We start from the raw sequence: 14,594 nt of genomic DNA, 5'->3' as shown, positions 1-14,594 counted from the left end.
CTGATAAAGTTTACATTTCGGGGTGCCCTTTAATTCCCTCTTGCTTCTAAACTCCTGTCCTCTCTTGCCTCATCCGAACAAAACTTTCACTGCTTTTAGCCCCTCTCTCTTTAAAGGCCAAGCTAGGTGTGGAAGCGCTCACCTGTCAAGATTAATTAAAGCTTATAGAGGTTGACTGGCACAAGGGAATAATCCCGCTCTCCAGTCGCCTGGGACATGGCCTCGACAGTGACCTTGTGCTGGATTTCACACTGACTCCAGGACAGGAATAATAGGTGTGGCACACCTACACAGCCACAACGGTGTAGGCTTCCTAATCCCCAGCACTATGACTAGACCCTGTTGTACTCAGCAGATTATATCATTAGTAGGTAGCTCAGTGCTTTAAAAGGTCTCCAGTAGCCTTTCAGTGGGTCTCGCTTGCTACGCATGCTGTCCTTTGCAGCAAAGTAATTCATCCGGGTTTTCTTGAAGCCTGGGGCATTGAAGGATTGTAGCAGAATGAATAGAAATGGAGACAGAGGTAGTAAAGTCTCAAAGGGTTTGTTTGTTTGTTTGTTGGGTTTTTGTTTTTTTTTTTCAGGAGTATCGGTACAATCAGAAACTCCCTCTCGCTCTCTTGCTTTCTTGTCTTTTGCTTACACTCTCTTCCAGTGTAGCGCAAGACACAAAAAGAAAAATGCCCCAGAGTTCACATTAGCTCCGACCCTTCTTTTGAAATGCTGACATGAAAGTAGAAAAGCTAAAGGGGCCGTGAACTAATATCATCAAAAGGATGAACCAGGGCGTTTTAGCTATTTCTGAAAAACGCAGTTAAATGCTACAAATGGAGCAACACCAGTTCTTCTCTTTGATACTGAGTTTCTCTCGGGAATGACCGTCCTTGCTGCCATACAAGACTCAAACTCTTATATCAGTTTTGATTCAGTCAAGCATCTTACCTGATCCCAGCCCTGAAGACCAGCTGTACTGTGCCAGTGCAGAGTTGGAGTGGCAGTGTTTTTCCCATTCATCAGCAGACACCCAGTCATAGACCTGACTGTCAGTTTCCATTAGCCGGCGATGCTTGAAGAAAAGCCAGAAGGTCAATTGAAGACACTGAGTGTTGTTCTGAAAGAAGCTTTTCAAACCATCTGGTCTAAAAAAATATCCCATCAAGGCTGTCATCATATCAGATTTTCTCTACATGATTAACTCAGCCAAACGATGGTTTTAGTATCTGCACTGATATTCGCTGTGAATTGCAATAAAGCAAAATGACTCCCCTGAATGTACAGCAATGTCTGATGTATCTGTGATACTTTTCCTCTTTGTTGCGAATAATAACTTTGATGAATCTGGTTTTGAAAATAAAAACTGTGGTGCGAGCTCCACATTCAGGGTAATGAGAAGGAGCCTTCCATGAATACAAAACAGATGGCTTCAGACTTGTTGCATACTCTGTGCAGTCTTTTAATCTCTAAGTGTTCATTTCTGTCTAGACGGCCATCGGTTAAGAGATATTCTGATGATCAAGCATTTGCTTCTTGTTTGTGTAAGATTAACAAAATGGATTGGGCAATTACTCCGAAACTATCCACATTTGGCATGCATGTGCTGATCAATATCACACTTTTTGATTTGTTCAGCTCAGCTTCTGTAGTCTAAAATGTGAGGAATTTTACAAATAGCTGAATTTTAGCTAAATGTTACTAAAATAGAAGTAATTGACACTGCTAACATGCTAAAGCTCCTTGTTCCCCCTTCAGGTTTACCACAGCGATGGACTATGGAGTGCTGTTAAACTATTTCAGTGTGAACCAAAAGGGAGAACTGACTGACCTGCACTGTTCTGGGGAAATAGCAATAGATGAGTACAGAGCAGTGGAAGTTTATACCGCAGACATTTTTTTAAACATTTTTCTCTCTGTGTTTTCCAGATCCTGGCAATCATCTCCATCCTCTTCATTGTGTTGTCCACCATTGCCTTGTCTCTGAACACACTTCCAGAGCTGCAGGACACAGATGAGTTTGATCAACCCACCGACAATCCACAACTGGCCCATGTGGAAGCCGTGTGTATCGCGTGGTTTACTATGGAGTACCTCCTTCGCTTTCTCTCTTCCCCCAGCAAATGGAAGTTCTTTAAAGGTCCTTTGAATATTATTGACCTGTTAGCCATCTTGCCCTACTATGTCACCATCTTCCTGACAGAATCCAACAAGAGCGTGCTGCAGTTTCAGAATGTCCGCCGTGTGGTTCAGATTTTTCGGATCATGAGGATCTTGCGTATTCTGAAGCTAGCCCGTCACTCCACAGGTCTTCAGTCCTTGGGCTTTACTCTCAGAAGGAGTTATAATGAGCTGGGTCTCCTTATCCTCTTCTTGGCCATGGGAATTATGATATTCTCCAGTCTGGTGTTCTTCGCTGAGAAAGATGAAGAAGACACTAAGTTTAAGAGCATCCCAGCTTCCTTCTGGTGGGCTACCATTACTATGACCACAGTGGGTTACGGAGATATTTACCCAAAAACTTTGCTGGGAAAGATAGTCGGCGGGTTGTGCTGCATTGCGGGGGTTCTGGTGATCGCCCTGCCTATCCCCATCATTGTAAATAACTTCTCTGAATTCTACAAAGAGCAAAAGAGGCAGGAGAAAGCCATCAAAAGAAGGGAGGCTCTGGAGAGAGCTAGGAGAAATGGTAGCATTGTCTCTATGAACATTAAAGACGCATTTGGCCACAGTGTGGAGCTCATGGATGTAATGGTGGAGAAATCTGATGAAATGAAGGAGAAACTCCAGGATAACCATGTGTCTCCTAATATCCACAAAGGGACTCCGAAAAACAAGTCAAAGACCAACCCAGGCAGCCCCACCAAGACCCTTGAATCAAACTATGTAGAGCAGGCCAAGCCTTCCAGCAGCCCCCAGCACCTCAGTGCACAGAAACTGGAGGAGCTGTACAACAAGATGACCAAGGCCCAAACGCAACCCAGCCTCACCGGCAAGGAAAAGGGGCAGCCGTCCAAATGTAGACAAAGAGCTCAGCTTGAGATGGGAAGCATCCCCAATGAAGCTATCCCAAGCACACTGGAGGTTGTGACAGACATGAAGAGCACGTCCAGTATCGACAGCTTTATCAGCTGTGCCACTGACTTACCTGAGAGCTCTCGCTTTTCCCAAAGCCCCATCAGCAACATCCCGGGCAAGGTCAGTACAAACCCGAGCCTGGAGACCACCCTGGAAAATGAGCATGAAGGCGCCACAACACCCTTGACAGGCAAAGGTACAAACTCCAGAGGCACACACATCAACAACCCACTCAAAAGTCGTTCTCATAAAGTCAACTTCCGAGGCGGTGAGGATTCGGGGACGGGAGTCCTGTCAGACAGCTCGTCCGTGCATAGCCCCGAGGCATCCATCTACACGACCGCCAGCAGCAGAACACCCAGCAAGAGCCCAGAAAACTTACTGCCTAGCATGTTCACGTTCCACGATGCCTCCGTCAGTAAGTTCATTGATGCTGACACAGATGAGGAGGAGCACCCGCATGATGGTTCAGTCGCCAGCCCAGCCCAAAGACTCCTGGAGAAATCCAGCCCCAAGTTTGGCCATCGCTCCACTTTCCAGCAGGCTCCCAACCACATGGAGGGCCTCCAACGGAAGCTGGGAAACAGCACACTGCCGTTAGAGGGGCAGGAGAACCACGTGGCTCAGGAACTTCAGCCACTTCAGGGAGAGAAGAGTCACTCTAACTCTTAAAGAACCAAAAGAAAAGAGACAACAGACAGAACGTGAATAGAAAGCAAAGGAGGTGACAAGCAAATAAGAAGCGCTGGGAACCTCCCAGCGTTATGAAAGGCACGGAAAACATTTGCGGGAACATTTAAAGACTTACAAAAATACTTCTATCCCGTGAAGAAACAGTAACTGTGCACACTGGGAAAGAATTTTGTGTCCTCTTGAGCTTCTTTCTACTAATAACTCGTAAATAAATCCTTTTAGCAGAGAACTCTTAAGAGATTTTAAAAAAAGAAGCAAGGAATACATTCTGAAGAGTTTTACAATTTATACATTTCTTTTAGCCTGTCCAGTTGACTACAGTTAATCTTTTTCATAAGGCAAAAACCTACTTTCCCGGCATCCCTGGATAGCACTTTGACGCCACAATAGCAAAGGCTGTCAAATCAGTAGCAAACCACAAAGGGCATTGAAACCTGGCATATTGAGTTGTAAGGGGAATACACATTTTCTTTTACTTTCTACACAGTGTATAACCTATATTCAGCGTATACGATGAAGTGGTGGGAAAATGCGTAGTTTGTTTCCTTTAACTTCCTTCCTCGAAACTGGCCTTAGTACACGTCGTCTCCTGTGTTTTATGTTTGTACGGCAGAGCGAAAGCCAGAAATTAACAGGCAGTCAGGCAGCATGCACGTGTGCTTAATCATTACCTTTCATATCTACTATATTTATTCCTATGTAACGTTTGTGGTCTCTTGTCTTGAGTGTGATCTCGAGTAAGACTCAAGTGTTTCAGTCTGTTGTCGTCAAAAAAAAGTTCAGTGTCCTACTCGTTGATCTCTTTTCTTCTTTTCTTTTTTACTGCACAGGTCACATTAAACGACACAGAGACACACTGTGAGGTTATATCCGTGAATGTCCTTCCTGTTCTCGTTGTGCCAGGCTGCTGGCGAGAAAGAGAGAGAGAGCACTTTTTTATTATTAACACAGAAGAAAAAAGCGTTATCTGTGCTTGTGTACCTATTTTCTTTGTTTCTAAATGTCTTTTGCATGTCTCTTAGACTTCATGTCCGATGTGGAGGAAACTTAAACGGAAAAAAAACTGTCTGACACTGATGAAAAGTTTCTTGAAGGAGCTGAGGGGGAGTCGCCATTCCTGGTGTAGCTGATAAACTTTGCATTAAATGACACTGCTTATGAGCATCAAAACAGCTGGAAAGACAGCAGTGAAAATCCCAGAGATTTGAGCTTCCGAGTGTGAATATTGTACATTTCTAATTACGCAAGTAGAATCTGTTACAACGATACACATTTATTGTACAAGGTAAAGAATCAAAATAATTTATATTTTTAAGCTATTTTCTAAAAGAATGGATTCTTAGATAAATATATTGTGCATAATCTCATAGTTTTGCATTTCAAGTACTGCATTATTTCAATGGAGCTGCATTTATTAGACAATAATCTGCAGTGCATACCTTTGTATTGTTTGCTACTGTCTCCCAGTAATTCTCTGTCCTTCTGTTCTTTGTGTGATGTGAAGAACCAAAGAATTGTTCTGTCTGATAACTCATGCTGATGATTTATCTCAAAGAATATTAGAAATTGAAGCATTCCTTTTCTAAACAGCAGAACGTGACATATATCAAGGGGGCATACTCGCTCATTGGGGACAAACATGTGAGCCAGAGAGAGCGTGCTGGCCCCTGAAGAAGACGACTGCTGATGGAGGATGAAATAGGAAAATGAAAAAGGAAGGCAGGAACGAAGCACTTTATTTCAGATCCATTTAGAAAGCTAATTTGATTATTTACACTCTCTGGATCCTGGCAAGTGGTTCGCTTCCAGAAATCCAAAACATTATGCTCACTTGAGTCCACATGACATCTCTTATAAACTTAAAGACACCTCGCAGCTATGTGCAGCTTGCCACTCTGATACACAAACAGCAAGGAGGTACATTAGGCCACTTTAGTTCAACCAAAGGGATCCGTCATCCCGCTTTTCTGAACACACATGATCACTGGACACATGAGCGATCCGGGCGTTGATCATCCGGTGCTCTCATGCTCTTTCTTACAGAAACCAAGCAAGTATAATTTTTTTATTATTGCAACTTACAACATATCATGCAAGCCAGCTACAAGCAGTCGTTTTCAGTAGTGGACCTTAAGCTTAAAAGAGATATTCACTGCTGTGCAATGTCTGCAGTCATTAGACGTAATATGAGTTAGATATTTTGGTGCCTTTGCTTTTAAGAACGCCTACTCTGCACGCTGAATCTGTCGCTGTGCCCTGTCTAATGGAGCCTGAATGACAATAAAACAAACAGCGAATAAACACATAGAGAACTGGGTCATCATGTTGTCAGACTGATATATTAGATATCTACAGCCCTTTCTCTCATGTCTTTCCTGTGCACTTTCACTCAAAAAGCACCAAACGGGTGCACGGAAAAGGCCCGGTCCACACAAACAAACAGGTGGGGACTCGCTCGGTAGAGTGAACAACCACTGTTTCCATGGTGATGGCTGAGATGACTGAATGGCTCAGATTTGATGCAAGCAAGTAGTCGAATTTGTAGAGATGGAGTCCTTAAAGACTCAAATAGCATATTGAGAGTGCAGACAGCATTCACATTCTGTTCATTCCTCTCAGTTTGTTCCCTGCTCGCTTGTCACTCAAGTGTGGTGAAGGCTTAAAAACAAATGTGTAAACAGAAAACTGGATTATGGGCCTCTTAAAAACAGTCACATATTCCCTTTTTTTTCATAGAAACATGGACACATTTCAGCAAATTACAAGACAGCAGACAGAGTACGAACATATGCCCCCATCTATGGTGATGCAGTTAATAAAGACTTCAGCTTCCTAGCTGTGCAGTAGAACTGTTACCCTGATTATAACTGACGTTCCTCTGCTCCTTCACCTCATGACCAACAAAGACAGAAGTTAATCATTCAGAGGAGAGCATGGAAGTATTAACAAAGAAATTTCCTTTTTTCTTTCGCTCATTTTTGGGAAGAGTAAAGCGTCTCTCAGGCAAAAGAACTGCCTTGACATTCTGTCAGTAAGAAGCAGAGTTATGCAGTCAGATTATATCACTCGTATGCATTTTCCATTACAAGGCCCAGCCTTGTGCTCGAGTCTTCTGTGAAGAATGACAGTGCAAAGCAGGCAGATGAGGCAACCTTTTGAGGATGTGTTCAATTCAGTGAGTCTATAAATACAATCCTGGGCATGCACCGGAAAGGTCTGAGCCTGCAGGAAAGGCTCAGTTACAGCAGTGTGTTTGGTCAGATGGCGTCATGCAGTTTTTGAAGAACAAACTTTGCCTGCAAGTCTGGCAAAAGGGGTGGCTTGGAGGAAGCTACACAGCTACACCGCTGACTGTGTAGTTACTTTGCTTCTTTTTTTTTTCTTGCAGCCCAGCCCAATGCTGCATTGTAATAGAATAAAAATGTCAAACTGACAAATGGTCATATAACTTTGGCTGCTGAAGGTGCTAGGGACATAAGAAAAGAACAAGGAAAGGGGGGAGCATGTGTCACACAGTGAAGAATGAAGGCTCATTAGCATTCAACAGTCAGACATGCAGTAAATAATATTTTGGAAAATGAGCCTCTAATCTAGTTGACTTTCTAAACAAGCCATAGTCTATTTGAATACATTTTTTCTGTGTTGGATGAATGTTAACAATGTCCTTGTTGCTTTTTATATAATTTCCTCTTGTTTTCTGAACTGCACTTTATTTATTTTGCCTAAATTAAGCCCTCGGCTTCTTAACGAGAATAGGAATAACAACACAAAGAAAAAACTGAGAAAATACAAACTTACACATTAGTTCATACAACTCCAGAAAGCACAAGTTTTATCACTGAGTAAGCATTTCAAGCCAAATACAGACACTTAATTTGATTTCAATCCTTTTCTTCCCCCTCCTTCAGGGAAATAATCATTCTGTTCAACTCACGCAGGTCTGTACGTCGCCCCATCTGTGTCTGGGAAAATGTCTCTTTTGTAAAGTTTAGTACTTTGTACCAGTTGACTTTGTAGAATATTTGTGATTTCCCATTGTTCAGTGCATGTAGCGCTATGAAACTTTGACACACAGAACTTGTAAATATTATCTAAAAAAGAAAAGAGAATAAAAAGCTATAGGAAAATGTCTATAATGAGCAGTTTTGAAGCAGATTTCTCATTTTACTGACTGATGCTTAATAAAGACAATAATCCAGTGTTGGTCCCGCGAGTCTCACTCTTCTTGTAAGACAGTTCATTATTTAAGCACAGAATTCTTTATTTCGATGCCCGTGGCTCTTGTGGTCCTCCATACATAACAACGTGTGACAGCAAACTGCAGTGACTGCACAAGCCTGAGCTAAAGGGTCGAGGATAAACACTGCTTGTTTTATACAATAGCTCCCTCTAGTGGTATGTTTTCGTATCCATTAAGATGTGTACGGATCCGATGTCTCTGACTAAACTTTCAGGAGTGGGAGGTTAAGTTTCCCATGACGCCACATGAGAAACACGGACTGTTGTGGAGGGGTTCACCAGTAAGTTCATATAGAGAAATACTGAGCAGATTTGGTGCAACTCTCCACAGCAGTCTCAGTATGCCATTAATTTACATGGAAGAACAAACTGTATTTCCTGCATCAAACACAGTACATCTAGTTTTAATGATGAGTGACCAGTGAAGTTTCCATTCTGTGCCAGCAATGACCACCAATACCAACATCAACACTTAATTACTTGTTGATTATTTTTACAGTTATTATTTTTATTGCATTTTTCAAAATCTTAAGGTGACGTGGATATCAATTCAAGGTAAAAAAAAAAATGCATCCAACTGTCCATTTTCTTCCATAATGGAGCAAACACTATTAGAACACTGGGACCAGAACAATATTTTTGCTTGACTAATGAGCCCATGCTTTGGCGAGATACTCAACCCCAAGTTTGGTCTAATGGATCCATTGTAGTGTAAGTGTGAATGCATGAAAGCAGTATATGAACAATATGGGAAAGAGCAGAGACACAATTTAATTTAATGACATACAGTAGTGGGGTTACAAACACACTGGGTGTGCAAAGACAGGAATGGAGAAGAAGTGCATCATGGGAAGTCCCACATTCTACTTTTAGGATCTCTCTGAACCACCAGGAAGTGTGCAGTCTGAGAACGAAGTGCTCTGATTGGACAATATGGTATTATCGGGCCTTTAAGATATGATGTGGTCTGATTGTTCAAGAGTTTTATGCGAGGAGACAGGTTTTATATTCACTTCTGGATTTAACAGGGAGCCGATAAAGAGAAGTTGATATAGGAGAAATGTGATCTCATTTTCTAATCCCTTTTAATATTGTCACTGTAGAGATTTCTATGGAAGGTTCACTCTAAAAATTTTATAGTCTAACCATTTTAAAAAGAAGGTTTACAAGATCGTAGTGAGCCTTGCTATGATGTATGTTTGGAGGCGGTGGGACTGAAAAAAAGGACAGGAGGCTAAGATGGAGGTGGCAGAGTTGAAGATGCTAAGATTTTCATTGGGAGCAAGCAGAATGGACAGGATTAGAAATGAGTGTATCAGAGGGACAGCTCAGGTTGAGTGGTATGGAGTAAAGTTACAGAAGCAAGGCTGAGATGGATTGGCCATGTGCAGACGAGAGATAGTGGACAAAATGGATAAAGGATGCTGAATATGGAGCTGCCAGGCAGGAGGAAAAGAAGACGACCGCAGAGGAGGTTCAGGGATCTAGTGAAGGAGGATGTGCAGAGGGCTGGAGTGACAGAGGAAGATGCTAGTGATAGGGTGAGATGGAAGCAGATGATCCCCTAAAGGGAGCACCCAAAAGAAGAAATTGTTAAAGACTATAAGCAAACAACAAAAACTATTTTTCAGTGACTGTAAAAGTTATGTTACATCATTCTACACCATGACCGAGGTTGTGAAAAGGATTAAGCTACAGTAAACGCCAGCAACAACCTTAACTGAAGTAGTCATGTCTGTTACACGAGCACTGCAATAACACAAAAACATTAAGTGTGACCTACAGCAGATCACGAGAAAATATTCCAATATGAGTTTATGAAAAACGCTACTTATTAGAGATTTGTGCGCACATGATGAACAGTTTATCAGCTTAACATTTTGTACAGAGTTGGATAATCCACCTCACATCATGGATCAGGAATAACTTCTATACTAAGATGAAAGGAGAGGAATGTATATCATAAAGTCGTTTACTGTAGTAACTGTGACACGTTTAAACTAAAGGTTATAAGTCGCACTTTGAAATAAGACCCTGTTTATTTATTATAAGGAGGACAGATTTTTTTTCTTTTACCTCAAAATGTATAATTAGAAAATAGTCATAATAATTAATACTTTTAAAATATTTTTAATAAATAAAATAAAAATATATAAGTTAAACTCTTAAAATATTTCATTTAAATTAAATACAAAAATAAAATCTACACTTGAAATAATAAACATTTTGTGAACTTACAAAACTGCACAGCCTGCTTGATGAGGCTTCCGTGCACGTTTGTTGATTGGTTACGTCATGACTTCGAGGTCAGCTGTCTTCTTCGCCAAGTGTTTGCATTGTAACACCTATTCCGATGGTCATAAACGCCGACAGAAACCGTATTGTATTAAAATGACCGAAAGCAACAGTGAGACTACTAAAACGTTTATATGAGCAGATTCCCCCCGAAAACTTTTTGATTCTAAACTACGATGAAAACATGAACCCAAAACTAAAATAACAGCTCAGAAAGTAAAAGACTGCAATAACTCTGGGTCCACTGAGTGTTATCGTAATCCCTGCCTCAATCCCACAGCCGCTCTTTATGAGTGTATTCAAGCGAGTCACTCAGCTCTTCATTTATCAAACAAAAAGCTGCTCTATTGGCGGCCGCCATCAGCCGACCGTCCTATAATCCGGCGCAGTTACATAAAACAAGCCTCCAACCCCAACGTCACACGGAGAGGTAACTACACTCCAAAGCGTGGCATTCTTTTTTGTGTGACTCGTTGGCTTCTCCTGGACGCAGAAGGAGCAGGTGTGTCTAAGCGTCATGATTGTGTTAGTAGACTTGTTGCTGATGCTAATCGACCTAACCGGCTCTATCCTGAGTGCCATCCTGCAGACTTTCCTTCGGCCGAGGCTTAAATGCATCGATGGGGAGCTGTGTCTGATCACGGGAGCCGGGGGCGCGCTGGGTCGGCTGTTCGCCCTGGAGTTTGCCAAAGAGGGGGCCCACCTGGTGCTGTGGGACTGCAACGCGGCTGCCAACGAGCAGACTGCCAGGCTGGTGCGAGAACTGGGCGTCCGGGTGCACACCTACACGGTGGACCTGTCCAAGCGTCGGAACATTTACGAGACAGCGAACCGGGTGAGAGCGGAGGTCGGGCATGTCTCCATAATGGTCAACAACGCAGGCGTAGTGGCTGGACGGAGGCTGCTGGACTGTCCGGATGAGCTTCTGGAGAGGACTCTGCTGGTGAACTGCCACGCGCTTTTCTGGGTGAGAGCTGATGCTTTTTTTACGCACACATTCGTGAACCACCACTTTAAAGAAAAAAATTAATGGGCGATCCACCGGTCTCACAGGAGTTATGTAACACCCATTTAGTGTCCTCCTCGCTGGTTCCGGTTGGACTTGTGCACTGATGTGTCATAATGATGATCATAACTCATGTACACATGTAAATAAAAACACGCTACAAGCCAGCATCAAGTTAGGTACGTGATCCTGCTTTTGATCCTCCTAAAGCCTCAATCTGCTGCTCATAAAATAAGTGACAATTAGCGGATTTGCGTAAAATCGACGAGAGACAAACGGTGGGCGGCTTTTCTCTTTATTGTTAACAAATAAGCTACACCTGATCCGTCAAATGAGACTTGTTTCTCTCCTGTTTAACCACGTGTTAGCTTTTATTCCAAGTTTCACTGTTTGAATACATATTCATAGCACAAATACAGTATCAGTTAAAGTCATAAAGCTGTGAAACATCGACAACGTCCCATTTTCAGTTTTCAAAACCAAGATCCTCCAAACAATAAAACCAACCTTCATGTGCATATTCCCATATCTTCGTAGGTTTTGGGGGGTTGGTATGTAAATACACAAGCTATTTTACACTAAAGCCTACCTGGAGTCAACTATTTTTCTCTGCATGTCTAATCAAGAGTTCATTTGCCATTAATAGCCTTTCTTTGGGAATGTCCTCACTTGACTTTTTGCCCCATTAAATGGCTTTTAAAGCATTCTTAAATTGCATTTAAAAGGAGCTTCTGTGCAAGTTTGCAGCTCCATATTTTTATTGTTGGACTTTGTAATTGTCTTGTGAACTTGGCCTGATGCAGCCTGACGGTTCCTCGTCTGTCTTAAACAAGCCCTTTTAGCTCCTATATTTTTAAGTCCTCTGTCTTTTAGCATACTTTGCTCCAGAGCTGTGTGCAGGTACTGATGTCTCTCTCTCTATGATGTCACACAGAGCCAAATGCCCAAAAAAACAGTGTGAGAAAGGTAATTTATAACAGTCTGGAGTCTGAGTACTTACTTCTAAATATCATCACTGCACGAGATCAAAATAAGGAAAGGCACAATAATTCCACTTTAATTTCTGAAAAGTTGTAGACACATAAAGTATGCAAATCAGATTTTGAGCTTTAAGCAAAGGTTTATGGTTCCTGGCCCCCATGATAAGCTTTACTGCTTCACTTACTGCTACAACCTTTCTGATTTCACCCAACAGATGACGAAAGCGTTCCTGCCACGGATGAAAGAACAAAATCACGGCCACATCGTGACCGTCGCCAGTGCACTTGGACTGTTCAGCACTGCCTGCGTTGAGGTACCCTGCAAAGAACTGTTCGAGCACAAACTTAACAGAAATACTTTCCAAAGCGTATGTTAACTGACCCGACAACTCATTTAAAGGCTCCTCTCTCTGGTCTTTCTACTTCCCCCTACAGGATTACTGTGCTAGTAAATTTGGAGCTGTTGGATTCCACGAGTCACTGACACATGAGTTGATAGCAGAAGACCTGAATGGCATCAAAACCACTTTAGTATGTCCTTATATTGTAGACACAGGGATGTTCGCAGGCTGTGAAATCAGGTGAGATGCAATTATTCACAACTGGAGCTTGCTGGGTGGTAATAATGAAGTAAAGCTGCATTTCAGTATGTCCTTTAATGCCTCTGTATTGCATTTACCAGGAAAGAGCTTCGCAGCATAATTCCACCTCTTGAGCCTCTCTACACTGTGCAGCAGTCTATGAAAGCCATCCTAGCAGAACAGCAGATGATCTGCATTCCTCGTCTTATGTACATCCCCTTTCTTGCAAGAGCGTAAGTACTAAGTGGATTATATGACATGATCAGCTGCTTTTACCAAGGCTTAAATTAATATGGGGCTTTTGTTTTCCATTTCTTGATGGATGTACAATAGAGCATGTTAGCTCATATAAGTACTTGGGCATCTATATTGACACAATGTTGATGTTTTTTTGTTTTTTTTAATGTGAAAAATTGCCTCATAGGCGCAGATTGTTTGGCATGAGCTCTAAAGTTTACTTACAGTAAAGTCAAAATCAACAATTGAGAAACAGGTAAAAATTGCCATGAAAATCATAGGAAACAAAGAACACCGGTCTCTCAAACCAAAATGTGAGAAAGCTGTTGTTCATCAGGTTCAGAAAATTGTTGATGATCCATCCCATTTCCCTTTTCAAGAGTTATTTCTCTCATGGAGACTGTATAGAGCACTGATGTCAAACTTATTTTGAATGAGATGATCTAAATAGGGCGGGGCCAGTGAGGCTATCCTGTCTGCTACTGAAAACGGTTAAACTACACATTTAATCCCTGAGACGTCTAAACAATGTTCCTCAGCTTTTCTACATGATAAAGAAATGCTTCTGTAGTAAATGAAAGAAATCAGTCAGCATGACTCTTTGGGGTTAAACTGTCAGAGAAAAAAAAAATCAAACAGCTGTGGTAGCTCATTGCACACACTGTGCTATAATTTAAAAAAACGAAGTTTCTGTTACTTTACGGGAAATATCCTACTGTGGACACATTGTAAAAATTTGGCTGTCTTTTAATTGCTTATCTTTTACTTCATTATTTTATCAGCATGAAAAAGCTATTAAACCTATTCAAATGCATTTTAAAGGTCAGAAACTCGTGCCCTTCTTCACATTTTCCAAAGCTGCCAATAGTGGATCAGATTGGAGCCTTTGCTGGGCCGATTAAGCCCCTTGGGCCTTATGCTTGACTCCTGGTATAAAGCAACCAACTGTAAAGCAAACCGCTATAAGCACTTAGTCCTCTCAAAATCTATTGTACTTCTAAATAAAGGCTTGGAACAGTTTAAAAGGTCTGGAATTTATCACAGCGTACCTGAATGTTTGCTGGAGTTGCATTACAGGAAAGAGGTTTAATTTGTTGGTTTTTATTATGTGTGCAGCCATTCAGCACTGCATACCCAAGAGGAAAAGAAATCCCAGTTTTAAAACAAAGTTCATTCTTTTTTTCCTTCTAGCTTACTACCTTGGGAGGCAAATGTTGCAACGTATCGCTTCATGGGAGGCGACAAGTGCATGCTACCATTCATCAAGAACATTGAAATGAAGACCTCCAACGGCCATACCAAATTGTGCTAACGTTTCTGATGGTGTCTTTATAATATTCTGTGAAAATCTGCTTACGTTCGTTTTTTCCAGGACTTCCCAAAGGCAAAATTGTATGAAGCAATTTGTCGTGAATGCTGAGCTGTTTAAGTATCCACTGCTGATGCTAAAGGGCCTCGCAAATGAAATAAAAACAATTCACAACAGTGTGGATAG

The 14,594-nt window shown here is 41.8% G+C and overlaps 2 protein-coding genes across 2 annotated transcripts in view; both read left to right on the top strand.

Annotated features, from left to right (window-relative positions):
- LOC113022498 (potassium voltage-gated channel subfamily B member 1-like) overlaps positions 1–3,873 on the top strand; it is a 41,729-nt gene extending 37,856 nt beyond the window's left edge. The window contains exon 3 of the mRNA XM_026167960.2: positions 1,920–3,873. Coding sequence (XP_026023745.1) covers positions 1,920–3,740 — 1,821 coding nt within the window. The 3' untranslated portion in view covers positions 3,741–3,873. The remainder of the gene's footprint in view (positions 1–1,919) is intronic.
- A 6,782-nt stretch (positions 3,874–10,655) lies between these two features.
- LOC113022496 (retinol dehydrogenase 10-B-like) lies at positions 10,656–14,584 on the top strand. Its single transcript, XM_026167957.2, has 5 exons — positions 10,656–11,262; positions 12,497–12,595; positions 12,717–12,862; positions 12,964–13,095; positions 14,291–14,584. The coding sequence occupies exons 1-5, from the start codon at positions 10,813–10,815 to the stop codon at positions 14,409–14,411; spliced, it is 948 nt and encodes a 315-aa protein (XP_026023742.1). The 5' UTR covers positions 10,656–10,812; the 3' UTR covers positions 14,412–14,584.
- Positions 14,585–14,594: the final 10 nt, after the last annotated feature.

The sequence above is a fragment of the Astatotilapia calliptera genome, chromosome 5 (genome assembly GCF_964374335.1).
Source record: "Astatotilapia calliptera chromosome 5, fAstCal68.1, whole genome shotgun sequence".
Taxonomy (NCBI): domain Eukaryota; kingdom Metazoa; phylum Chordata; class Actinopteri; order Cichliformes; family Cichlidae; genus Astatotilapia; species Astatotilapia calliptera.
The sequence above is the reverse complement of the archived record's forward strand: the minus strand, read 5'-3'. Positions and strand labels throughout refer to the sequence as shown.